The sequence below is a fragment of the Durio zibethinus genome, chromosome 10 (assembly GCF_047325235.1).
Source record: "Durio zibethinus cultivar Kanyao isolate XHJ-2024 chromosome 10, ASM4732523v1, whole genome shotgun sequence".
NCBI lineage: Eukaryota > Viridiplantae > Streptophyta > Magnoliopsida > Malvales > Malvaceae > Durio > Durio zibethinus.
Window position 1 is genome coordinate 10,624,381 of NC_143171.1, and position 26,380 is coordinate 10,650,760.

At 33.0% G+C, this 26,380-nt stretch overlaps 3 protein-coding genes across 6 annotated transcripts; all 3 read left to right on the forward strand.

Annotated features, from left to right (window-relative positions):
* The first annotated feature begins 1,990 nt into the window (after window positions 1–1,990).
* TRM26 (RB1-inducible coiled-coil protein) lies at window positions 1,991–8,704 on the forward strand. 3 transcript variants are annotated; one of them, XM_022885130.2, is made up of 6 exons: window positions 1,991–2,310; window positions 3,733–3,911; window positions 4,457–4,533; window positions 5,093–6,784; window positions 6,924–7,092; window positions 7,715–8,704. In XM_022885130.2, the coding sequence occupies exons 2-6, from the start codon at window positions 3,830–3,832 to the stop codon at window positions 8,344–8,346; spliced, it is 2,652 nt and encodes an 883-aa protein (XP_022740865.2). In that variant the 5' UTR covers window positions 1,991–2,310; window positions 3,733–3,829; the 3' UTR covers window positions 8,347–8,704. The 3 variants fall into 3 exon arrangements, with proteins under 3 accessions (XP_022740865.2, XP_089622902.1, XP_089622901.1); XM_089766776.1 differs by having other exon boundaries at window positions 2,162–2,515; XM_089766775.1 differs by lacking the exon at window positions 1,991–2,310 and adding an exon at window positions 2,360–2,491.
* Window positions 8,705–19,832: 11,128 nt separating this feature from the next.
* On the forward strand, window positions 19,833–22,993 carry WOX13 (WUSCHEL related homeobox 13). Of its 2 annotated transcripts, none has more exons than XM_022885268.2 (3): window positions 19,833–20,470; window positions 21,732–22,184; window positions 22,572–22,993. In XM_022885268.2, the coding sequence occupies exons 1-3, from the start codon at window positions 20,242–20,244 to the stop codon at window positions 22,655–22,657; spliced, it is 768 nt and encodes a 255-aa protein (XP_022741003.2). In that variant the 5' UTR covers window positions 19,833–20,241; the 3' UTR covers window positions 22,658–22,993. The 2 variants fall into 2 exon arrangements, with proteins under 2 accessions (XP_022741003.2, XP_022741004.1); XM_022885269.2 differs by having other exon boundaries at window positions 20,231–20,525.
* A 695-nt stretch (window positions 22,994–23,688) lies between these two features.
* On the forward strand, window positions 23,689–26,316 carry LOC111292741 (phosphatidylinositolglycan-like protein). The gene is made up of 5 exons (XM_022885271.2): window positions 23,689–24,097; window positions 24,384–24,471; window positions 24,626–24,680; window positions 25,253–25,391; window positions 25,805–26,316. The coding sequence occupies exons 1-5, from the start codon at window positions 23,918–23,920 to the stop codon at window positions 25,904–25,906; spliced, it is 564 nt and encodes a 187-aa protein (XP_022741006.1). The 5' UTR covers window positions 23,689–23,917; the 3' UTR covers window positions 25,907–26,316.
* Window positions 26,317–26,380: the final 64 nt, after the last annotated feature.

A 26,380-nucleotide genomic window follows, 5' to 3' on the forward strand; every position in this document is an offset into this window, starting at 1 on the left:
CTTGATCATACAGGCTTCATAGTCCGCCTCAAGAAGTGAGGCCTAATGGAGGTAGCGATATCGCCCCTCTTTGGGCCTCCTCATCGGCCGAGTCAAAGATTAAGGGTAGTGCCTGGTTGATTCTAATGTTGGGTCTTGAAAGGTGCAACAAAGCGTCGAGATTCAAGTGTCAAAGCCCAAGTCCAAGCTGATCCTGAGGAGCAGACACGTGGTCCACGTAATATTACAAAATCACAATTCACAAGCTCCCCCAATAGCAGAGAAAGCCGCCCCAACCCCAACAAAATGATGACAGACTTTACCATTTTCCCAACGAAAACCACTTGTCCTTGTGAATTAGCGGCCACGTTCACAATCAGCAGCGTTTGCCAAAAGTCTTTGGTCCCCCAACCCACAAGTTGCAAGTCATCAAAGCTATAATAGAGAGGCACATTCATCTCATTTGAGCATCATGGCATAGCATAGGGGGCTTTTCAAGCACATGAAGGACGCTCCCTACATCATTAGATAAGGAGTTGCTTTTTTACATACAAAAAGGGCCGAATTGCCCCCACAGACAACTTCATCTGATCATCTTCCTGAGTTGTAAGCCTTGTGCTTTTCTCCTTTTATTCTTCTTTAATGGACGCTTTTCTTCTTTAATTCAAAGACCCTTCCCTTATTAAATTTATTTAATATTGTTGATTAAGGAAAGGAAATGTGCTGACAACTTTTGCAGTAATGCAAGTACAGCGTATTTCTCAACGATGAGTCATTAATTATTGTGAGAAATAAAGCTATGGGTAAAGGTTGTTGATTTAGGTAGCCGAAAGGCATATACATGTCTAAGTTGGACATTGAGTACTATTCTTCTTAGAATTTGATTAAGAAAAATCCATCTATATGACTAATTGCATGGACATTTGATATTTAAATGTGCATGAAACAATGCGACAAACCACTTTTTCCTGGATGCTTTCGACTATCCCAGCTGTTGCATAGAGAATTTAAGATTCTTGGAAATTGAATGAACATACATAAGACATTAAAGGCAGCAAGCAAGCTAGCTAAAGGTAATCATGGTCCGATTTGTTTAGTTAGCAGCTTTCAATTTCGTAAGCGGGGTTTATTATCGGCTACCGATTCGTGAAGGTGGTTAGAAAAATGGGTAAAGACAAAAGAGTGGAAGAGCAGACGCAACGGTCAAAGCCTGAAAGAAGAGTGACAGACACATTCCCTGTTATTTAGCTTCAGGAATATGTATATGATATATGGAAAAAAAATACACTGACACACTCTGAGCATTGGAATTGGAAGGGGCAAAGGCAACAACAAATAAATACTATAAAAATCTGCAGTCCCTTTTAATATGGCGCCAATTGGAGGAGTGGTAGGCATAACATCAGTAACTGTTTATGAGCTGTTTGTTACATGGGACTCCAACTTTTTTCATTTAATATATTCTATCGATCAGATTTATTAAATATTATATTGCATTATGCCAGACCTTTTCCAGTTCAAATTTTTCTATAAATAGATTTTAATTTAAAATAAAAAATTATAAATATTAAATTTAAATTTTTAATTTCTAAAAATAAGATGTAATTGTCAATTCTATTAAAAAAACAGTTTTTATTTTGTTAGTTACTTAAATTTATTTTCTGAATAAAAGGAATCAGAACGGAATATCGTTTAAGGAGGAAAAGGAAATGCTTCAGTTTGACGAGATTTAGGCATCGGTTTGTGGGAATGATTACGATTTATGAAGGGAATCGGTGTTGAGATGTGGGGGTGGGGGTGGGGGTGTTGGCCCCTCGCCCATCAACGTACCATACTTTAAAAGTTTGAAATTATATGGAAAATGTACCAATATTCCGTATTTTTATTTATTAAAAATAAAAATAAAAATAAAAATAAAAATAAAAATACAAAATTTAATTTAATTTAAGATTCTTTCTTTTATTTTCATATTATAAATTCCATATAAAAAATAAAACTGAAAGGAAAAATTAAGGACTAAAGAAAAAAAGTATCTATTTTTTGGGGGTTAGAAGACTTCCCCACTAAAAGGCACAACTTTTATTAAACGATCACCATCATAACGTTTGATAATTAATTATTTATTATTTAGTCCTCCGCCTCTCATCATACAAATCTTAGCTTTGAATTCCCACTTTTGTTCAACTGTCTCTCTGTCTGTCCACCTTTTTCCTGTTCATTGCTATCTGCATCTTCAAACCGACACCATTTCCACGATATGTCTCTTCATTTTTCTCGACTTCCTCCGTAGCATTCAGCAATGTCTTTTGCTCGCTTTTTGAAAAACAAAGGGTACGTTTTTTTCAATTACGTTTGCTTGGCTTCGGATGCTTCTCATTTCAAAAAAAAAAAAAAAAAAGGATCAAAATGGAAGCTTTGTATTGTTTCGGGTTTCCTGGAGAATGAATTGAAAACCCAGTTCCACTTTTAGCTTCCTGGGGTCTTAAACAATGCGAAAAGCGTGAAATTTAAGGTCTTCAAATTGTTCTTGTTTAAGGTGTTTCCTTGATGTTAACTATTCTTTTGAATGAGCATTATTTCTAAAATGATCATGTTGCTATATTTTCAAACTAAGAGAAAAAAAAATCTCTTTTAAATTTAGGAGGAGCTGTTGCTTAGATCATCATAATCATTTATGTTAGTCTAAGCTTTATTAAAAGACAAGATGGATGTTGAATTGTTGATTGGGTTGAAACTTGGAATTTTATTTAAAACTTGAAAATTCGAGAAAATTTCCATGTGTTTTTGTGCTTAGCTGTCAGCACAACTTTAGATGAATTGTACTTCCTCCTCTTTCCCCTTTGTCTTTTGATTTCTAAGTTTTTTCCTCTTAAATTCCTTTATATCATTAGTATTGGTTAGAAAGAAATCTTCCTTTATTTTCATCTTTTTGTTTCAAATTTTTTGATATACTTTCTTGCATGGATTTGAGAATTGCCTATAATTTGATGCCTGCATAATTGTTTTGCAATTCATTCACTCAGTACCCCCCTTCTTCATTTTGCATGTTTGTGAAATTACGATAATCAAGAAGTTGGATGATATTTTCAAAGGGTATAAAATTGGCTTTTAGATTATGTTTTCAGCTTGAGGAATTTGTTTTACACATAATCGAGGAAGCTCAATACTTCTTGGTGTTTACATAAGGTTTTAGGGAGCACATCAACAGTGATCTACCCGATAAAGTAAATGTTGTTCTTGAATATGCACATTTGCTTGGCTGCTTGCAAAGTTTGATTAGAATGAAATTACTGTAGCAACCTTGACATGCAGCTTAGGAGCCAAAAGTTTTCCTAGTTGAACTTTTGCACCTTGAAGCAATTATAAGCCGCTAATGTTGGTTGTTTTTTGTTCAATTATATAATTCAGATAGAAGCTGATCACCATAATAACTAATTCAATTTATGAGGTCCATCGATGCTGATTGCATCTATTCACCTATAACATACAGCTCTATTTGTTTGTTGGTGCTTATTTTCATTTGTTCTGCAAAATTGGTGTCTAATATCTTTATATAAAGATATCCAGATATTAAAGTCTTATGAGATTATGTTGGATTAAACTAGACTAAGTTCAGTGAAAACCTCTCAATAACCATTAAACAGAAAAAAAAAGAAGGTCATGCAGCGGCCTGCAGTCAGTTCTTATAGGTGATATGCTTTTTATCTGATGAGGTAAGATAATCAATGTCTTGTTTCATTTGTGGCTTTACAGGATATTAGCCAAGTGCGTGATTTTCTTCAATGTAGGGGAAGACTGATTTTTGGAGTGATAAGAAGTGACAAAATGATTTGGTAGATCCATTGGCTGCATGGGAGGCTTATTTCGTCTTTTTGACTTCCATCAAGGCAGCATGGCCAGGAAAATTCTTGCACAGAAGAAACTTGTTGGTGGTAAGTGTTATTATTCTTTTTATGCATTGGGAAAAGTCTCGTTGGTAGAACTAGAACTCTTCAGATTCAGAAGTTAGATATCTTGTTTTTGTCCTTCTCCTGACTGAAGATGCACTTCAATCTATTCGCTATACCTCCATTCTAAATTTACTAACTTCATAGTCAAGTTTCAACATTGTGGGTAATATCTTGACTGATTCTCATAGTAATAATGTTGTTAGGTGAAAATAAAGTTTATTTCTTATCAGTGAAGTAGAAATTTCCAGAAGTTGCTATTTCTGATTAAGGTCAAACCAAGGAAGTAATGCAGGAAAAACATGTGTTTTTTTATCAGGGCAATGTTTTTCTTCATGGTTGAGCTACTCTACTAATTTTTACAGTATTTCTGGGGTCATTTTGTAGATTATCATCTTTTAATTGTTAAGAGGATATAGAACGAGAATGTCATTCCTCCTAAAAGGGAATGACATGATAACTTTTATTTCTTTCTAGTTTTAATTTCTATAGGGCTATACAGTAATGCTTTTGATTCTGCCACTTTGCAGGCCTGGAAGCTCCACGAAATAGCTTGGAGCTGCAATTAGAAACTTCTCAGAGCTACTGTGCTGCAGGGGATCTGCCGGTAATTTTTCCATCAGATTCCTTATTATAGATTTAGAATTATAGAGTAAAGCTTATTTTTTTTAAACATTTGAGACCGTGTTCTTTTTGTTGCATGATGTGGTTTACTGATACTGTCTAATTGGGTTGTCTTACGAGTGGATTGTCAAGGAGTTCACCTTTTAAGTGGTGCTGGGTCTTTTTGGCTAGATGTATGTTTTAGGTTGAGTCTTTTTTTTTTTTTTTTTAATTTTTCTTTGCTTTTGATATTTTGAACCTTTTATTTTGGTTAAAATCTTTGATCATCTCAAGATGAGACATATGCATCTATTTCTGATGAGCCACATAGCTCCATTTTACAGTTTTTTTGTTGTTTTGTCTCTTTAACTTTGTCGTGTTATACCTGAAATCAGTATCTTGTATTAAAGCTGTCATCCTTCATTAATTTCCCTTCTTAGTTGGGGCCAAAGTAATTCTACAATGACTTTTAACTCTAACAAAATTTAGTGAAATAAAATTATCATGTAAATATTTCTTACGCAACTCTCCCTCTATACTAAATGCAATTTATATGAATTCAGTACTCTTATCAAGTAGAAGAAGACTGGGCAGCAAAGAACTGTTATCAAACTGAGGCTTCAATGAAGAAATTGATTAGTGAGGAGATGTCCAAAAAATCTAACACCAGACAGAATTCACCTAGTATTGTTGCCCGATTGATGGGGATGGATGCGTTGCCATTGGATACAAAATCTGCAGTTCAACCAGTTGAGAAAAAGAATGATAACCAGCCAGTCAAGTTTTCTAAAAGGGAAAAAAATGCCAAGGGCTCAGCTGTCCATTTGGCTTCTAACTCAAACTACGCAAAGCAAATGGAAGTTGACTCTATCTACGGTAGTAGAGACAGTGATGCTGAGAGATGGAATACCAGCCAGAAGTTCGGAAAGCCTAGGCATCGTGAACATCCTCAGGAGGAAGAACTGCAAAAGTTTAAGAAAGAATTTGAGGCATGGCAAGCAGCCAGGCTTAGGGAATGTTCAAAGGTTGTTGATGTTGGAAGCATTTCTACACATCAACTTGCTCAAGAGAAACTGAAAAAGGAAAAGATGGCACTTTATGCAGATTCTATAAGAGCAGTGCATGAGAAGCCTGTGGAATCCAAGAGGTTTACAGTAAAAGAAAATTTGCGTGAAAGGTGTTTGCATCATCACAGGCATAAATTAGAACTCTTTACAGCTGAGCAAGAAGAATCAAGAAGACGAAGCATGAATAAGGATTTTCAGCTACCTTCCATGATAGATTATAACGAGAAAGTAGATGCTGCTCCTACAAGAATAGTGATTTTGAAGCCTGGTCCTGATAGGATTTGTGATCATGTAGAATCATGGACCAGTTCCTCTGGCACTTTTGGAGACAGAGGTAGTATAGAAGATTTTCTTGAGGAGGTAAGGGAACGACTAAAATTGGAACTGCAAGGTAAAACTCTTAAAAAGAGTTCTGTGGTCAGAGGAAGTGGAATTGAGACCCCTTACAGTGAAAAGCCATCTGATCCAAGACAAATTGCTAAGCATATAGCAAAACAGGTCAGAGAAAATGTTACTAGGGATCTTGGAATGAGTTTAGTCCGATCAGAATCAACCAGATCATATAGAGGTGAAATTCAGTTCAATGGACTAGGCTCCCCGGAGTTCATTAACAAAGATACAAGAAGATTCTTGTCAGAGAGACTAAGGAATGTTCTAAAGCAAGAAACACAGTTGGATGTACCAATAGTTTCCACTGGCGGCTCTGCATCATCTGTGTTTGATAATGGAAGGGATAGGCTGAAACAAATACAAGATATGTCAAAGTCTGGAAATGAGCAGAACTACTGGGAAATTGTTAAAGATGAACAAGAAATGCAAAACCGATCTTTCAGGCGTGGAGATGATGTTGGGCTGCTAAACAGGGAACTGTCCCCTAGAAATCTCATTAGGTCTTTGTCAGCCCCAGTCTCAGGAACATCATTTGGGAAGCTGCTCTTAGAGGATCGCCATATTGTAACTGGTGCACAGATCAGGAGGAAGCATGAAGGCATTGAAAATGTGTCAATAGACGTTAGAAAAGGGAAGAAAGAAAAGTTCAATTTGAAAGAAAAAGTTTCTAATACGCTTAGACGGAGGCTGTTTGGCAAGAAGATTCAATCAATGGTGGAATCATACAATGCTGATAATGATCCTGCAAAAGATATCTTGAGTGGACCGACAGTTGTTATGAACTTCGGTGAGAGGCATGTAAGGGCACTTATCCAGTTTCTTGTTTTAAACTAAGAGCTCGTTTAGATACACTTTCCATTTTGGTTGTTTTGTAATCCGTTTAGATACGCTTTCCATTTCTGATTATTTTGTAATCAATATATCTTTGTGGTCTTAGGAGAATTATACTGAGGTACCTCCCAGCCCGGCGTCTGTTTGCAGCAGCACACATGAAGAATTTTGGAGGCAAGTGGATTATCTCAGCCCAATATCAACACCGGATGTGACTTTGGTTGAAGATAATGCTGTACCACAGGTTTTCAAAGAGATCAGTTCTAATTTGAATGGTATGGAACTTCCCTTTTCATACATAAAGCATGTAAGCATGTTAATTTTTAACTCAGCTATATGAGAAATTGGCAAAAATGTATTCCCTGTTCCTTGATTGTATGACCACATTACTCATATTGAAAATGACATTTACTACAGTGTAGGGTATTTTTAGCTTTCTTTATTGCCCTTCCTTTTGTCTCAACTATCATATCCTCAGTTTCAAGGGTCAATAGCATTTTGCTCTCATATCCTTTGGATTATTGTCAAAATTTTCTAATACTTTGTGCTAAGTTGTAACTTGGCTTGAATAAGAACCATCTTAACAAATTCCTAATCTGCTCTTCTTTTTTCACATGAAAGTGTAACAGTTCAAAGATGTAAATAGTTGTGTAACAGCCCTTTTACCTGAATTGGAAACAACTATTATCCCATACCATGTTTGTTTCTGTTACATTATAGTATCACGTAATGGATAGCTATAGGCAGCATAATCCTTGTCTAGATCTGGCACCTGATCATTCCAGTCCAATTTTGCTATTGTCCACATAATGAGCAACTATTTGTTGGTACTTGATATTATTGCAGCCTAATTCTTCAAATTCTTCTATGACAATCCTTTTATTTATTAATCATCAGAGCTGAGGAGGCAACTGAATGAACTTGAGTCTGATGGGGCAGACGACATAACAATTGAACAGGAGCCTATTGAATCTGAAATGGTGGATCTAGAGGACCATGCCGAAGAATATGTAAGAGATCTGCTTATTGCTTCTGGTTTGTATGATGGATCATGTGACAAATCCTTATCTAGATGGGACCCATTAGCGAAGCTTATCAGTAAATCAATCTTTGAACAAGTGGAAGATTCTTATAGAAAATTGGCCAAGGAGAATGATAGCGCTAGAAATTATCAGAATGAGAAGGCAGATCACAAAGTGTTACTTGATTTGTTGAATGAAGCACTTGCAACCATACTTGGGCCTCCGGTAACCATGTCTAGGTTCAGGAGAAAGCTTCTTGGTTCCTCTATATTGCCAACTCCTCGGGGAAGGAAGTTGTTGAATTCTGTGTGGGAGAATATCCATATCAAATTATATCCTCCAAATGATAGATGCTACTACTCACTTGATAGCATGGTGGCGCAGGATCTAGAATCCACCCCTTGGTCTGGTTTGATGGATGATGAAACTAATATTTTGGGAAGAGAGGTGGAATGTCACATTATTGGAGATATGGTTGAGGAAATTGTGAAGGACATGCATTCATGATGGTGCATGCATTAATGAGGTTTTGACAGCAGGTTAGATGTAAGTATGAAAACAGTGTGACGTCGTCTGTTAGAAGTAGCATATACATGGAGGTGATTACATGGTTAAACCCTGGGGTGGGATTGCCGTGCTTGCTTGATAAAGGTGAATATTGATGGGAGATTGCCTGTCCATGTACATATTATTTGCCGACAAAGGTTAAGATGATCAGGTTTATACATAGTGTACATGATTGCTTGTATTACTGGATGTTTCTTTATAAATATTTGTTATTTATCCGGCAATTTGTTGGATGCAGCTTTTCTGATCTTGTTGTCTAATATTTGAGAGCGCAAAATGTAACTATTTGGTTCTTGATCTAGTTGTCTAATACTCGGCCACTTTGGTCCATGTGAGTTATTTTCCTGTTTCGGCATGAAAACTGATCCGATCAGAGCATGTTAGTGGCTTTTTTTTTATTAAAAAAAATGTTGCAACCTGAAAGTACCAACACATATACAGAAAAGGCCGCAGGCTGGAAAATCAACAGTGAAAACGAACTGTGACAACTGTTGATGAGATAAGTGATGAGTCTGGGGAATTTTGAGAACTGTGAATCATAAGGTGCTAGTTACATATGACTCCTTTGTGGGAAAGGTGGCTGGCTCTGCGTAAATGTCTCCGCTTTCTTGAATGATTCTTCCGTTTTAAATGAATCCTTCGAAATTAGATCTGGTCTCATTTTGGAAGCTGGGAGATTTTATTGAAGAGTTTATTTTCAGTCTACTTTGTATTCAGTCACACACTATTGTTGGGGGAACTCTTTCCATGCTGCAATTTGATCGGCGATTGAGTTCCATTTACCCGTAATCAGGCCATCAGCGCATCAGTTGTTGGGACAATGGACTAATGAGGTTTCAACTTTCAACCAAACCCATCAGTGACTTCCTTCCACTCAACTAAAGCCTGTCAGTGTCAGCTGCAAACTTATTCATGAGACGCCGAAGACCTGCTTCTTCTCAATCTGCGCCTTCACATATACCAATAATTCAATACCTTTTTTTGTGCAATACTTCGCCATTTTCTCCACTACATTTTTAAGTCTTTGTCTTGTTGAGGCAAGATCCAGGAAGTTAACACTGGGCCCTGACCCTGCAAAACAAACCCCTAAAGTGGGGGGATAAGCCACTGGGCTCTAGAATGAATAAAATATTTGCTCCTGGCCAGGGGCCCAGGATCATCGTGTTGACATTTCTTAAATTGGGCTGGCCTAACTTTAATCGGATGTGGCCTAACCAGAATGGAAATTTGCTAATTCGCTTGGCTTTCTGGCGCTGCCCGCTGCTGTGCTGCTGAAAACAGAGCAGCGCCACAACAGTTCCCGCTTGAAGATGAAGGCCAATAATGTAAACTACTATTTTTTCCAACTTAGAAAAGTAAGATTCACCAAATAATGAATTCAAGGCTTGAAAGTAGGAAGAAACAATAGGATATGTTCCTTTTTTACGACAAATCTCTACCAAAAGTAGGTAAAAGCGCAAATTAGAGAAAGAGTAAGAAAACAATTGAAAGGAAGAGGAAAGACCATCATCAGAAGATCTCCCACTAGATTACAATCTTATTTCTTTGTGCAAAAAATTAGAGAGGCCCACTTTAGAGTCTTGGAATGGTCCTTTGAAACTTGACGTTTGATCAAATTTTGATTCGTCGGGAGGGCTTCATAATCTTTGTTAGGTACACCAAATTGTCCTGTCCAAATGAGAATCCAAGGAAAAAAAAAAAAAAAAAACACCGAAAGAAAGATGGAAGATCCAAGAGAACCTGTTATCACTGTCATTCAAAAGGTGTAATGCCAAGTAAAGCCAATCAAACCAAGCGGAAACAAGCTCCTAATTTTTTTCTTTCATAAACCAGTCCCACAGATGACTGCCAGTGCCACTGCCAGCTTTGGAAGCTAAAAGAAGAAGCCAAAGTATTTCCCCTATTGCTTCTTGACTTTCTCTGCAGCAACTAATTGGACAATTGTTAGTTAACTATTTGATTTCACTGGGCGCACATTCTCTTATTTAGGCACAGCTTATAGCTAGGTGAGTTACAGTAGTTATGCACCAAACCACGCCAACCGATGATGGTCGGTGATACTGATATTTTAAAGTTTTCTTCTCGTGTAGTTCAGTTGAATACTTGTTTCATGTAATTATTATTAAAAAGTTATATTTAATACATTTAAAATTTAAAATTTATCATTCATAATTTTTTTTCTTTAACCTAAACTGGGTTGCTTTGTAAAAAACGCTATTTTCTCAAAGTTGATGTTAGCAACTGAACTTTGAGTCTCCATTGCTTAACTATTTATCAAGAAATAATGTAAAAAATAAAGGATGGCAATGCCATGCATGCATGTTTCCTGTTCTTAATTATTGCAAAAGAGTGTTAAGTGTGAACCGATGTGCTTACTTTTCTTATATGGCAAGAATGGCAGGCTGCCAAAAAAGTCTCTAAAAAAAGTATTCTAGTGTATGAATATGAACGTAACATTGGACTTTGAATGGAATTAATAGACTTTTTGACTCCGATGGGTCGACAGAAATAGTGGAAGATGCACATGCCATTCCCATTAATACTCCAAATCATCATTATAAAAAATTCCAAGTTCACAAGTCTATTATTATAAGAGGAATAAGAACACGAAGCACCATAGGAGATAATGATGATTATCGGATTAAAGAAAAATCAAATTTCTGTTGGCAATAGATTTCTGCAAAAAGACAAAACCCAAATTAATAGATGATATACACATAAGACATATGCATGATTGAAGGATCACATGGATGTAGAATCGGAGCATGTTCTTCTACCAAATTAGCAAACCTACCCACCAAAAGAAATATATAATATATATTTTATTATGTATGAAGCACATAGCTAGTTGGAGAAAACGACATTCCCATTTCTCACGCTTCAAATTTCAATCATATCCAACTGTATCATCTATTCAAAGATCAAGACGGAAGACCAGAGAGAGACTGCAATAGATAACCTTGTACCTAATCCTAAAGAAATTACTTTGGTTAACTCAAAGGAATAAAGAAAGGTAACTTTCATTAAAAAAAAAAAAGAAGATAATTTGTATCTACAATAAATAAAAGAGTAAGAAATGCTAAAATTTTTGCGCGGAATTTTACATATTCCTAATAGAAGGAACAAGAGAAATAATCAACAAATATATTAAATATTATTTTTAATATGAAATTGGTTCTTAGAATATTAAAAGAGACAATGAAGTTTCAAAATATAAATTTTTTGGAAAGAAGTTATAAATGATGAAATGGATTCTATTATGAGAAACAATGCATAGATCTTAGTTGATTTACCATCTAATTGCAAACTTATTGGTTGCAAATGAATTTTCAAAGAGAAAATGAAAGTCTAGACTTGTTGCTAAGGAATTTATAAAAAATATATGGTATTGATTATTTTAATACCTATACATTGGTAGCAAAAATTGCTACAACAAGAATGCTTATAGCATTGGCTTTCACATATAAACTTGAGATTCACCAAATGCATGTTAAGTTAGTATTCTTAAATGGTGAATTAAATGAGGAAGTATATATAGAATAATTGAAAGGGTTTGTACTTTCAGCTTAAGAAAAGAAAGTGTGTAAATTAATTTAGTCTTTATATGGATTTCAGCAAGCTCTTAAGCAATGACATCAAAAGTTTTATTATGTTGTGCTAGCTAATGGATTCAAAATTAAAGAATTTGATAAATATGTCTATAGCAAGTTTGCAAAAGGAAAATATGTCATCATATGTCTGTTTACGGATAACATGCTAATTTTTGTTATGAACTTAGAACAAGTTGAAAGTACTAAAAAGTTCTTGTCTGGCAATTTGGCTATGAAAGATATGGGTGTTCAAAATGTGATTATTGAAAGCAAGATAATTAGAGAAAACTCTAATATAGCATTATCACAAGCACATTACATTGAAAAGATTCTCAAGAGATATAATCATTTTGATAATACAATAGTTTCAACATGTTTTGATCCTAATTTGAAATTAATTCCAAATTAAAGGATGCTAGTTGTACAACATGAATATAAAAAAGTTACAAGTTGTCTAATGTGTTAGCCTTGAATTGATCATTATTTTAAAATGACAAAACATTAAGCTAAATAAGCTTAATCAAGATTTTGAAAAAGTTATATTTAGTACATGTTCTTAAGTTTTATATTTTGATACTAAATAAATAATATATTTTTCATAGTGTAAACAAATCTTTCTTTGTTTTCTTATTTTTCAAATCAAACGTATCTTTAAACATTTTTTATTTGAGTTTAAATGAAAGTTCAATTGTTGTCTTTAAAGTGAATTCATTTATTTTAGACTCAATACAATTTTAATAATATTGGTTTTGAGAAATAGATTAACTTAAGAAAGTTGTTTTACAAGAACAAAGTTTTCCAACATTGAACTTATTTTATTTTTCTATATTAATTCACAAAGCTTTAATATTTGAATTTTATATGGTTGAAAAAGTTCTGTAGGTCTACTTTCTAATAGATTAAACACAATTAAAATCTAAATTTTTTAAGAAAAGATTTTAAATTTTTACTAGACACTCTATAGTTGTCTAAAAACTACTCAAGGGATAGCTTTGAAAATTCTCTATAATTCGTACACAATGAATTAGATGAAAAATTTTGGGATAAAAAGCCCTTTAAGTTTAGTTTCAAAATCTTTAAACGGTTTGTGATTTGAATTTGTATAACTCAAGATATGATCAAATTAGTGAGTAGAGTATAAAATAAGATACAACCACCCAGCCATGGATAAGATCGATCCCCTTAAGAAGAGATCGATTGAATTTTTACCCAAAAAGCAGTGTTATACTCCTAGTTAAAGAAGGGATTGATCATCCTATATAGGGGATTAATCACTCCCTTGAACCAATTGATCCCCTCAAGAAAGGGATCGATCAGGTAAGTTTTTCAAGCCGTGAATTGATTCCAAAACATAAACTAATTGATCCCCTTATGGAAGGAATCAATCGGGTCTAGGCAAAATCACTCCAATGACTATTCTTCATGCTTTCAATAGGCATTTTCTTCTTCTAAGCTTCCCCAATAGGTAGTTCTTTAATTTTTTTTATATATTGGCCACTCTAACACACTAAGAAGATTGATGAAGCAAGAAAACAAGAGCAAACAAGTTATATTCTCATATTTCATAGAATCAAGAGTTGTTAGAGTTTAAAGTTGATAGCTTTTGTATTTGTTGTATCCAAGCAATATTGTGTTATTCATTCATCAAATTTTTTTATACTTCATTAGGTAAACACTTAGCTTTTGAGAGGTGTTTTAAGTTTGCATTTGTATTAAGTGATTTTGTAATCAAAAGGTGAGATATCCTCTTAAATTTGTGAGATTAAAAGGTTACTACTTAGCCTAAAAAATGAAAGTATAAGGTTTCTATCTTAAGTATTAAAAAAAAAAAATAAGGTTATATTTTCAATTTAAGATTAGTGGATTGAAGCTTTGGTGTGAACAACCAAAAGAGAGGATGTAGGTGTCTTATGGATAAGGATCGAACCTCTATAAATCTTTCTGATTGATTTATTTATCTTTATCTCTTATTTTGATTATAATTTATATTTGTCTTGAGTTCATCAATTTGTTGTCATTTGCATTATATTGGGATATTGATTTTAATTTTTCATTCAATTATTTTGAAATCATTGTTTGAAAAAAATTTAGAAAAATCCCATTCACCCTTCTCTTAGGTCAGTATCTCATCTAAAAAGCTAACATAATGTATGCAATAACTTGCACAAAATCGAATATGTAGTTAGTAAGCTTAATAGATATACAAATAACATAAGTAATTTGCATTCGAATGATATTACAAGAATCTTTAAATACTTAAAGAAGACTATGGATTATGATATTTGTTTTTGTAGTAAACCTTTGGTTTTAAAAATATACATTAATGTAAGTTGGATAACTAATAGAGAGAATCATTCATCCATAAGCTGATGGATTTTTATGATTGGTGATGCAGTTTCTTGGGGTTCTATGAAACAAACTTGTATAATAGATTATACTATTGCCTTTAATTTTATGGCATTAGCTTCAGCATGCAAGAAAACAGAATGGCTAAGGAATTTACTATTAGAAATACTTTTATGGCCAAAATCGATGTCACCAATATCTATCCATTGTGATAGTCAAGCTACACTTGTAAAAGCATATAGTCCAATGTATAATGAGAAATCAAAATACATAGGTCAAAGATATAGCCATATTAAACAGTTTTATAAAAGATAGGATAATCACCATTAATTTTTTTAAGTCAATTAGAAATTTGGTTGATTCAATGATAAAAGGTCTTACAAAAGATATGGTGTCTAAACTTTTATAGGGATGTGACTTAAGTCTATAAACTAAGTGATACATGATGAAACATCAACTCAATGCTTAATTGCACATTAAGTCTTGAGTTTTAATGAGTAAAGTACATTATTTGTATGTGAGTGCAAGTACTTTAAATTTAAAAACCATCCAAAAATAGGTAAACACTGGAACCATATGTGGAAATGTTGAAAATTACTCTTAATGAATCTATAACATGTCAATTTAATGTTGAAATGCTTATATGATTATATTCTTATTGGAGTTCAACTATATGAGTGGAAATGATGCCACTTCTAAGAGTACGGACTTGACTTTGAAAACATTCATGAATATACTACACACACGATCATTAAAATTTTGTCAAAGTAAGACTAAATGACACTTTGGTAGAATATGAAATTTTATGTGTGGTTTTGGTGCATGACTAGTCACATAAATTGGTTGGTTCAAAGATCTAAGATCTATTATTCAGTTTGACTAACTCAACAACACTTTATGACTAATATAAAGATTTTGAAATCATGTTATATGATATCTGTACTTACGTATAAAATTTTTGAAAATACCAAAATTTAGCCTTGTTTTGAAAATAGGTGGGAAATGTTAGAAATTATTTTCAAAATATAAAAATATGATTAAGTAATAACTTAATCAAAGAGAAATCTAATTAAGCTATAAATGGCTTAAGGTAAAGTTTCAAAAATCTAAGACATGATTCTAGGCTTAAAATAATCATTTTAAGAAGACTGTACATTTAAGCAGTTGGCTGTCATGCTTAGAGGAGTCGGCTATCTTAAGCTTCAATAAGAACAGTCAAAGTAGAGGTGGAGCCACATTGGAACCAAAGGGTGCCATGGCCATCCTAAGATTTTTCAAGCCCTTTAATAGATTTTCAAACCCTGTAACACATATTTTTATAATATATATAACTTATAAGTATTTAAAAAAAAAATGGCCACTTAAAAAAATAAAAAATTATTCTTTTATGATTATAAATGTTTAAAACCTTGAGATTATAGGTTCAGGTTTTTATTATATATGGATTTGTTTCAATTTTATGTTAGATTTGTCTAGTTATGCTTTAATTTGTTGATTAATTTATTTGTTTTAATATTCAATTATGTAATACATGATTATGATTATAATTTATACTTGCAATTTAAAAAGAAAACCTTGTAAGACAAGAAAAATTCAAATCTCAAATTCCAATTAATTTGTAAAAAGTACTAATATTTATAATTTAGTTCTCATAAAAAAATTTAAAAACTTTATTAGTTAAATATGACCTATGTTAAAATTTCAAAACTATTCAAAGAAATTTAACAAAAAAATAAAAAAGTGAGACTAATAGAACCCAAAAAAAAAAAAAAAAAAGACACAAATCTTATTCCTTAAAAGCCTAAACTTAACATTAAGTCTTATTCCCTAAAAACCATGAACCTAGCACTAAGTCGTTATAGTTATCGCAAAAAGTCTATTCTTGTCTTCTTAGAGAGCCAATTACAATAACAATATAAATGGTTATTGAAACTTCTTCCATGATAAGACCATTGTATCTTTATTTTTTGATTTTGAATTCATTAATAGTAAATTATAATTTTTTTATTAATTTTAAATCTAAGAAAATTATCGAGAGAAAATCTTAATATTGTTCTCTACATTAAGAGAAAATTTGTTAAAACTTTCCAATCTAATATTTTCTTTTTATAAAAGATCATCGTGCACACTTTTAAATAAAATTATTTAAGTTTCTTCTCTTTTTAATAGTTATATATATTTTTAATTTCAATACTTGAATTTTGTATATATTTTATTTATGGTTACATTATGGAATGCCATATTTTATCTAAAATTTTTATAACTTTTGATAAAATAACAACATATTATATGCTAAGTGAAAATTTTCAAATTACAATTGTAATTTAGCTTGGCTTCCCCTAACTTAAAATCTTGAATTTGCCACTGAGTCAAAGGTTAAAGGCATGGAATAGATTGCTTTGACAAATATAAGCTAAATATACATTTTGTATAAGTAGGAGTAGACTATTAGATTAGAGCAATCAACTTTTATAGGTAAAAAATGAGTAGAATCGATTCCTAATCCTGATAGAATTGACTACCAATATTTCTAGTCATTTGGAGATTAATCTAGGACATAATAATCTATTGCCATTGCATAGGAATCGATTGCTCTTTAAAAGATTAGAATCGAAACCGTTCTTGAAATTAAAAGAGTCAACTGCGATATGAAATAGTTGACTGCTCATGTGTCGAGTGCATTCTAAAAGAAACAAGAAGTTGACTGCTCTATAAAAGAGTTGACTGCTCTGCTTCAAAAAGCATTCTAAAAATTGAAAATATAGAGTATAGTCGACTGCCCTTTAGGTGGAGTCGATTGCTTTACATTAAAAGTTATAAATTTTAAAAATGTGAAAAATGGTTTCTCTTTATTTTAAAAATTTGATTATTCAAATGAACAAATTTGTTTGTAATCTTTCAAATAAACTTATTTATAATAAAAAATGAAATGATCTTTAATTGAAACAATACAATTAAAGATCATAACTTTAAGATTTAATCTCTATAAATAGAGATTGATGTGAGTTCATTTAAATATACAATTCAATTGAGAATAACTCTTTTCTTTCTTTTAATTATTTCTCAATTAAAAGCAAGTTTCTTTAGTATTATTTGTTATAAAAAACCTTGGATGGAAACAAGGTATTTCTATTCTTACTAAGAAGTATTTAATGGTTTGTTTTACTAATATAAAGTAAGAACAAACATGACTTTATTGTATTTTAGAGACATTTAATTTACATCTTTTGCATATTATAACTAGTTAGAATAAAATAAATCTTAAGGAAAATAATATATGCAGCACTCCTGAAATCATTTTATTCGTGTTTGAAGGTTCATATTGTACTACTCCAACTACACAACGAGGAGGTTACAAGAAGATCACAATATCCAAAGATTCGCAAGTTGATTTCTTATAATCTTGTGCACAGTTATTTTTCTAACAGCACCCATCTCCCTCGCATACTAAAAATTACCTCATCTCCATGTAAGTTCTGCATATAAAAGAACACATTAAGTAAATCCAACAGAAACAAGAAAAGGAAAAAAAATTGACTATGCCTCAAATTTGTCTATGAAAGATAAAAAAAAGTTGAAAACAGTTTCAGTTTAAGAGCTAAGCAACTTGCATCTATTGACTTCAGTTCAATATTATTATATTATTGTTATTATTATTATAAGTTCTAAACACAACACATTAAAGTTATTGACAGTATTAATTGTACTTTGTAGTACTCTTAGTTATGGAGGATGGAGATGGCAATGCAATGCGGATACATGAAACTGAAATTGAAACTGAAGATGTCACAAGTGGCAATTACGTGAATAAAAATGAATAAGATAAAAGGTTAGTGGTAAGCAGTACTTGTTATAATAGAACAATTTCTGACAGAAATGCAGTTTGTGTCAGGGAAAACGGTTCACGGTGCCCCAAGTGATCAGCGAAGAGAAGACACACTTCATCATCCGATCTGACACATTTGAGAATGTTGAACAGTTTAGTTCTAGTGTTTCTGGCTGCCTCATTAAGCTGCTCTAAGGTGTCAGAACTCAGAACTCCAACTCTTTTGTACTGCTACTTCTACTGGTATTAATAGTATTTCTATGTAGATTAGGACACTCTGCTTCAGTAGTCAGTTGTAAGTACTAACTAGGAATACTAGTTCAAAAAGAACTAGTAAGAACACTCTTCTTTTTTGTTTTATTTTTTTATTAAAATTAAAAATTTAATATTATATCGATCCATGACTATTAACAAATATATTTGATTATAAATCTTTTTTAGTGAACATAATTTATTGAGATTTTTACGGTTCGTTTTGATCATTCAAAATCCAATCTCACATTAGGCCATATATATTTAGTTAGGAAAATCACACGTTTGTTTTTTTTTTTTTAATTTTAATCTATTCTTAGACTTTTTTTTTTTTATCTTGTTACTTATTTAGTAAAAAAAAAAAAAAATTATGTGCACAAAATTTTTTGAATTCACAATCTTTAAAATCAATTTCAATAATATATCAATTTTTTAATTAAAAAGCAAATAAATAATTAAAAAGATAAATTTTAAAATAATTCAATAAAAATCATGGATTTATAGTGTAAGAATAGTATGTTATCTAAGTTAAGGAATCATAAAATTATTATTATTATTATTATTCACATATGTATATATATAAAATTTATATTTAATTCATTATTAATATATATATATACTTTATATACTGGTAGTGAATTAAATAATAATATTTTATTAATAAGATGAATAAAATGATAATATTTTGTTAATAAATTAATTTTTTTAAAAAAATTAATTTATATATATTTATTTTAAGAATTGATATTTATTTATTAATAAAATATTATAATTTGATTAATTGATATTGCATAAAATCTATCTATTAAAAGCACTTCAAATATAAACTCATATATATATATCAAAACAAAGTAAATTAACAAATGAGTTAAAGTCCAACAAGGACTTTGGCTTAGTGAAAAAGGAAGAGGCAATGTCTTAGATTCAAGTTTCATGGAGTATGGATTTTAATTGTTTAGTTAAATTATAGTTTATTAGTTGATTATTTAGTAATATAATAATTTATTGTATAAATAAATATTTACTATAAGCGTAATTTAAAAAAAATAAATGAGTTAAAGAAATCAATTCAAAATATGGAAAGTCACTAAATGAAATAGTTATTCTATGTTAACATATATCATTTTTGTCTATGTTAATATATAACATTTTTATTTCAATCATATCACGTAGTTATATTTATAAAATTTAATTATTTATTACATATTATTTATGATAATTAAATAATAAATATTTATTTTAATAAATTTATTAATAATATTAGTCATAATATTTGATTTTTTTCCATAAATATAATTACATGAATGATATAAATGGAAAATAACTGAGAAATGCATTATAACAAAAAGAAAATTCTGAGAAAGGACTAGGAAAAATGATATGAAAATTTTAATAGTAATAAAAGGTGCCCTAATCCCCAATCCCCAAAAACAAAAAAGTCGAAAGAAAAAACATGCCCTGGAGACCTACAAAAATTCATTCATGTCTCATCAAATTCAAAGGCGCACGAGCCGCGTGGGTTGCTAACATACGCGTCGAAGCGCAATAAGCACCAGCGACGGCAACAGCAACAGCAACAATTAACAGTAGCAGCAGATCGGTTTAATCCACGCCAACACTTTTGCTGTTTTGTTTGTCCATTTCTTATTACTACTTTTCAAAGTTTTCTGCTTTTTCCTATTCTCTTTTCGTTTCTTTTCTTCTTTTCAATTCTTTTGCTTTGGTGAGCACTGACTTGCCTTTCTTCCACACAAGACTGTGAGAGAGAGAGAGAGAGAAATTAAGATAGAGTTTGTATGATCTGAGGGAAAATTTAAAAGCATGATAATGGAATGGGAGAATCAAGAACATCATCATCATCATCATCAAGAGAATCAAAACCAGAGAGATGGTGTGAATGTAAATGTGAATAATGGTGGAGTAATGTATGTCAAAGTGATGACCGATGAGCAGTTGGAGACTCTCAGGAAGCAAATTGCTGTTTATGCCTCCATTTGTGAGCAGCTTGTTGAAATGCATAAGAACCTCACTGCCCAGCAAGATCTTGCAGGCCAGTCTCTCTTTCTTTTTGTCATTATCTAAATGGATATTGCTCGTTTCCAAAGGTCTTTTTCTTTTTCCCTTTCTGGGTCGTGTGCTTTTCTGATTTTCAATTATACAAGGCTTACTTAATTCTTCCCTTGATTACTTACCAGTTTCTCTCTGTCAGTCTATCTACTGGCTGTTCTGCTCCTTGGATCTACCCTCATACTCAGCTGTTCCATGGAAATGGAATGGCAGGAGACTTGTGAATTTTCTTCTGTTTCAGCTTGTGGTTGAATATCTATTTCTTTATACTATTAAATTAAATATCCTTGCTCCAAGATTGACCCCGGATCATCAAATTCTCAAGAGATGAAATTGTTTAGTTAGTTGCTTTATTTTCAGGGACAATCTTTGTCATATTTAATTGTCAAACAACTGTAAACAAATTAAAACTGCTTCTTTTATTAAATGTTCGGTTCATTTGGGTCAATTTCATGTACTGATTTGGTTGGCTGTTTCCGATCGTTCAGGTCTCTTCTATCTTGTTATTGCTTAACCTATACTTCCTCCCTTTTATTGCTGAATAAGTTAAATACCGACCAACTGATCATTTTTTGCTCATCTGTTTTCCAGTTGTCAATAGTAATCTAAATCCCATTGTTTTCTTTCTTTGTGAGAAATTCACCCAACTTTAGGAGCCATTGTACGAGAATAGAGACAAAATCAGAACAATAATTTGTCAAAGAATATAGGTGGAAGCCATTAATGCAAATACCTATAAACTCGTTTGGCTCATTTTGGCTACATGAGGTTGCCAAGGATTGATCCTGGTCACTAGAACTAAGAGTCGAATACTCTACCAATGGATCACATGGTTGTTGGCTCTTTCGGCTCATTATTTCACTGGTGAACCTTTTTTTAGTGTTGATTAGTGGCGATTGTTAGGCTAGCTTCTTTGTTCATGTTTCCTAACAATTGATAGCACCATTACAAGTGTTGTTATCCTTTTTTTTTTATATGTATATATTGTTGCATTCAGAACTAGGATATTGTGATTTCTGTTTCCATTGATCTTGTTGAATTTGTTTAGCTTTTTTAACCATTTTGAATTTCTGAAAACTGATAACGTTATTTAAGCTCTCTCAGATGCCTGAAATCGATAATTGTGACTGAATATTTGATTTCTAATTAGAACCTATCTTCATAATTACTTGGTAGCAATTTCTCACAATGTTAAGACTCAATATTGGCTATTGAAAAACAAAAAGAAATAATCTCTCTTGCAGGTGGCAGGCTGGGAAATCTCTATTGTGACCCTTTGATGACATCTGCTGGGCACAAAATTACTGCTAGGCAGCGGTGGACTCCAACTCCTTTGCAGCTTCAAATTCTTGAACGTATCTTTGATCAGGGGACTGGAACTCCAAGCAAGCAGAAGATCAAAGAGATAACCTCAGAACTGAGCCAGCACGGACAAATTTCTGAAACAAATGTCTATAACTGGTTTCAAAATAGACGGGCTCGATCTAAAAGGAAGCAACTGGTGTCATCGTCCAACAATGCTGAATCAGAAGTAGAGACAGAAGTTGAATCACCAAATGAAAAGAAGACAAAGCCAGAGAATCTTCTCTCCCAGCAGAACCCTGCACCAAGGGCTGAAGATCTGTGCTTCCAGAACACAGAGATAACCTCTGAGCTGCATTTCTTGGGTGTACTATCCAATCCAAATTCATACAACGGTTAGCATCTGGACTTCTCCTTATCTTGCTATGTAAAATTGAAAACATTTTGTTGCTAGTAGAAGGATCCCGAGATGTCTGACTTATGGATAATGAAGGGTTCACCAGTTTTCCTTTATACCTGTTGTTTTGATTCTATAAATTTCCATTTCCCACTTGCAATGATGGTCTGTGATCAGTACACAGTAGCATTTTCTTTTCAGGAAGGTCTATTACCTGAGGCTTCTTTTTGATTACCTTACACTCGATAGTTAAAATCATTCCTCCATGAGAAACGTATCTCATTATCTTGTCTATGTATGGTTGTGTCTGCTAGTGCTAGATTGAAATTGTTTCTTAGATTCAAAATAGCAGTGGTCTTATGACATCCCAATTTAATTGATGCAGGAGATGACCATCTGTCTGGAAAAATGGGAATGCCCGGGAGCTACAACATATATGACGAGGCAGAAGACTACAGCATGGCAGGGTGAGACTTGGGAGTCACTTTGTGCACCTCGTGCCTGTTATTACTGGAAGGAGGAAGCACATGCCGGTCGAAGACTCTGGTTGTTGGACTAGGGACGAGACAAAAGAATTCGGCCTAATTATGGAACAATAGCATTCCTAACATAGTAAAGCTAATACTCCTAGTTTGAGCATGAAATGAGCCGGTTAAGTTGGAAATGGATTTGCTATTATGTAACTCTGAATTTTAGTCTGCCTTTGTGCTTTGACTTTTTCTTTTTGGTTATTTGTTAAATAGAGAAGGAACTCCATGAATGTTTTGGCAAGTTCTTCGTGAAATTAGATCATGCTTGGTTTTGTTAGCGTAGATGACTCTTTGGTTTGATTTTGGACATTTGACATATGTTGGTTGGGTAATGTATTGTCTCCAAAGTCCAAAGAATGCAGGTGTCATTGCAATCACAAGCTTGTACTTGAGAGAAGCATGAAAATGAGAAGCCATTTTTTTTCTTTGATTGGGAAAATTGTGATGTCAATTAGCGTTGCGGTGGACATATAAGACGTAGTATGGATCACAACTGTTATGAAGCCGTGTTGATCCAACGCCGGCATGGAACAAGTGGTAAGTGGTGACCAGTTAAAGCTTATCAACCACCACACCAAGTCCGGTGGAGCGATGATGCTTGAATTTCAATTAAGCGAAGAATGATTCAAGTATTGAATATGGTTGGAATTGGATCGTTTCAGCGCATTCATGATTTCCTGTGATGTAGAATGACAATCTGTTTGCTGCTTGTCGACCAATATCTGAGCCTCACTACCATTACAGACACACACACTCACCCACCATCAACAAAGAATGATTATTGGGGATCCCACCACTAATGATTGTGTTTAATTACTTCGGTTGAAAATCAAATTACTTCTTATTATATTGGCACTTGAATATCTAATAAAGCGATATCGCTTGGATTTAATTATTTCAATTAATTTATTGTATTATAAATTTTAAAAATTGATTTAAATTTAAATTGAATTTTTTTAATGCTGTAAAATCCTTTTGAAGAGGGAACCGAAAACTAAATATCCTCTCTCTGCTAGCGCTCTACGAATTTGGCTCCTCCTTACCCACCACCATCGCCACCCATCGCTGCCGCGGGCTCCTACCTGATACATCATCCTACCTCTTTCGAATACGAAATTGATTACTTTTTATAACCTTTAATTTTGTCGCTAGAAGATCCGAACCCTTAGGTCTTGTGTTTCAAAGTCTGAATCTTTTTAAGATGGGAAAGATCTCAATAGCTAATTCTCGATACAGTTACATAAACGAGGGTGAGTGGCCTTCTGGGTCAGTTGATATTCACAATATCATTGTACGGAAGAGTTTTGTGAAGTCTTTCTTTGTACCCATTCTTGTTTTTGTTCTGCTTCTACCAATTGCCAGCTATTTCTTCTCTTTCAAGGTATGGACTCTGGAGAATCAATTAATTCTCAAAACTCGTCTCTTTCTTCTTCCTGAAATTCCTTTATAGTGATATGTTTAAGAACCAATGATCCCTCTTTTCTTTTATTCTATGACTAGGAGTTATTGGGGATGTAAGATGATTTCTGGGTACCTAGACATGTTTCTATTTGTCGAGTCTAGTGTTAAAATGGGATTTTCTGTTTGATGAGTAACATTCTCTAAATCAACTTGCTATTTGGTTTTAGGCTTTTAGCTTCTCATACAATGACTGAATGAAATAGCAGGAAAATTCAGCCACTCTTCTTTTGTGGAGCTTTCTGCTGAGTGGACTTCTTGTCATATTATTATTGCTTTGGAAGCCTGTTGACAAAGGTGAGAGCCTTTTCAGCCGGTTGCTTTAGTCATCTGATCTGATGTGCTATTGTCTCAATTTCAAACAAGTATTATGAGATTGATCCTTGTCATTAGGATTTATGATGATATTCTTTTAATCTTTTTGCTTAAAGTTGTCTTTTTAAGCTTTCAGAGTCTGTCATCATAATGCCAGCCTTTGGAGTTCAGCTTGAAACTCACTATTCTAGGTAACTTCTAAAAAGTTCTAATTCACTAGAATTAAACATCTTTAGATACTTGTTTTATGGTATACTATCAATATAGGAAAATATCTCTTTAGGCATTTTATTTTTATTTTCTACACTATTAGAATAGAGATATACTACTGTTTGGAAGTTGACGAGTGGAAGAATTTTCCTGACTTGATTTCAAAACTTCCTTTTCTAATGGGCAAATAGGACTGTAATGTAAGAAGAGGAAACATCTACTGTTACTCTATGAAGGTTTTTGTTGTAGGTAGTTACTCTGTATCACAAATTGCTGTTTCAGTTTTTTGTTCAATATTAGGCTTCAGTTGTTCTTTTATCCAATTTTTGCATTCAGACATTGCTCTCTCCGGGACTTGACAGTGTTTCAAAGGCATTTCTAGCTTTCATTTCAATAGACTTGGTCATTCTTCTCTCTTAGTTGAAGAGAAGCTAGCTATTGGCAAGCAGCTTAACTAATATTCCCTTCAGATTTTTTTTTGTGGTCACGAACCTAGTGATAGCACCATTGCCAATGTTATTTTTTTAATCTCCTTTCGTATATTTCCTTGTAGTGGAAGAATCATCCGCAGATTTATTCCTGCCGGTGAGATTTTGAAACCTGTATTATTAGAATGTGTTACCCCAGTAACTTGTTATTGGAGCCTCTCTTTACTTGTGCGTGGGAAGGAAGAGCTGATGTTGGTATTCAAGGTAAAACAGCAGAACTTGTTGAGGTCAATCTTTTTTACTTCAGAAAATTTAGGGGGTATGCTGCGTACATGTTGAAGTAGGGTGTTCATGAACACCGACAAAGATTGGAAACTAAGAAAATTTGAAGGAAAATATTTCCTTGGACACCTGAAAATTTTCCCTTTGACACCCTTTTCATTGACAAAATTGGTGTATATATATAGATATATATAGATACCTCTGGAAAAAAAATCTTGGATCCACCACTGTGGGGTGGTCTATCACTTAAAAGATGTCAAGTAATAGGAGAATTGTTTAGGGAGTGTGTATGTATGTGGGTATTGTCATATACTTATGTAGTTATTTTGCTAAATATACTTATTATTATTAATTTTGGATTTTAATTGAGTTGTGAAACTTGATTCTCTGTGAAGGAACTTCGCCCTCCAACGAAGATGTTGCTTCCCGTATGGAAGGCCTTGTGTGCTAGCATTGACAACAAAGAAAGTCCTGTCACATATAGGGAAGATGGTTGATGTCATGGCCATTACATTTTTATATGTATGCACATCAATTAGCAGAAAGAGATCTGGATTGCTGCACGTTATACAGATAGTGGAAAAAGCATTGTCGTCAAAGTTCAAGAAACTAATCCATTATTGTAGAAGAGGATGGCCATTAGAGATCATTGGCAAGTTTTCTGTCTGTTGCAAAAGGAAATAGCTGATGAGCTTTCAAACTCAATTCAACAAGAAACCATGTGCCCATACTTGCTGTATAATCAGACTTAATAGTTCTTATTTTAAATTTGCATGGAAGGTGGACTAGTCTCCTTTTAAGTGGTTTATGTATCATGTATGGCCTCGCCTACACTTCCTAAATGAACTATCTTGGGATTTTGTCATTTATAGATATCTGATTCAGTTAAAAAGGGTTGGTTCTGGCACAGTTGTGTCCATAAATAATAGAAGTGAATCTTGCATCATTTTCGCCCCAAGGTATGGTTTACA

Bases quoted from the DNA above. Each gene is read 5' to 3' on its own strand.
- TRM26 (XM_022885130.2), top strand. From the start codon at position 3,830: ATGGGAGGCTTATTTCGTCTTTTTGACTTCCATCAAGGCAGCATGGCC. The intron at 3,912-4,456 runs GTAAGTGTTATT...GCCACTTTGCAG, and splicing joins ACAGAAGAAACTTGTTGGTG to GCCTGGAAGCTCCACGAAAT. The intron at 7,093-7,714 runs GTATGGAACTTC...ATTAATCATCAG, and splicing joins GATCAGTTCTAATTTGAATG to AGCTGAGGAGGCAACTGAAT.
- LOC111292741 (XM_022885271.2), top strand. From the start codon at position 23,918: ATGGGAAAGATCTCAATAGCTAATTCTCGATACAGTTACATAAACGAG. The intron at 24,098-24,383 runs GTATGGACTCTG...ATGAAATAGCAG, and splicing joins GCTATTTCTTCTCTTTCAAG to GAAAATTCAGCCACTCTTCT. The intron at 24,472-24,625 runs GTGAGAGCCTTT...TTAAGCTTTCAG, and splicing joins TTGGAAGCCTGTTGACAAAG to AGTCTGTCATCATAATGCCA.
- WOX13 (XM_022885268.2), top strand. From the start codon at position 20,242: ATGATAATGGAATGGGAGAATCAAGAACATCATCATCATCATCATCAA. The intron at 20,471-21,731 runs GCCAGTCTCTCT...TCTCTCTTGCAG, and splicing joins TGCCCAGCAAGATCTTGCAG to GTGGCAGGCTGGGAAATCTC. The intron at 22,185-22,571 runs GTTAGCATCTGG...TAATTGATGCAG, and splicing joins CAATCCAAATTCATACAACG to GAGATGACCATCTGTCTGGA.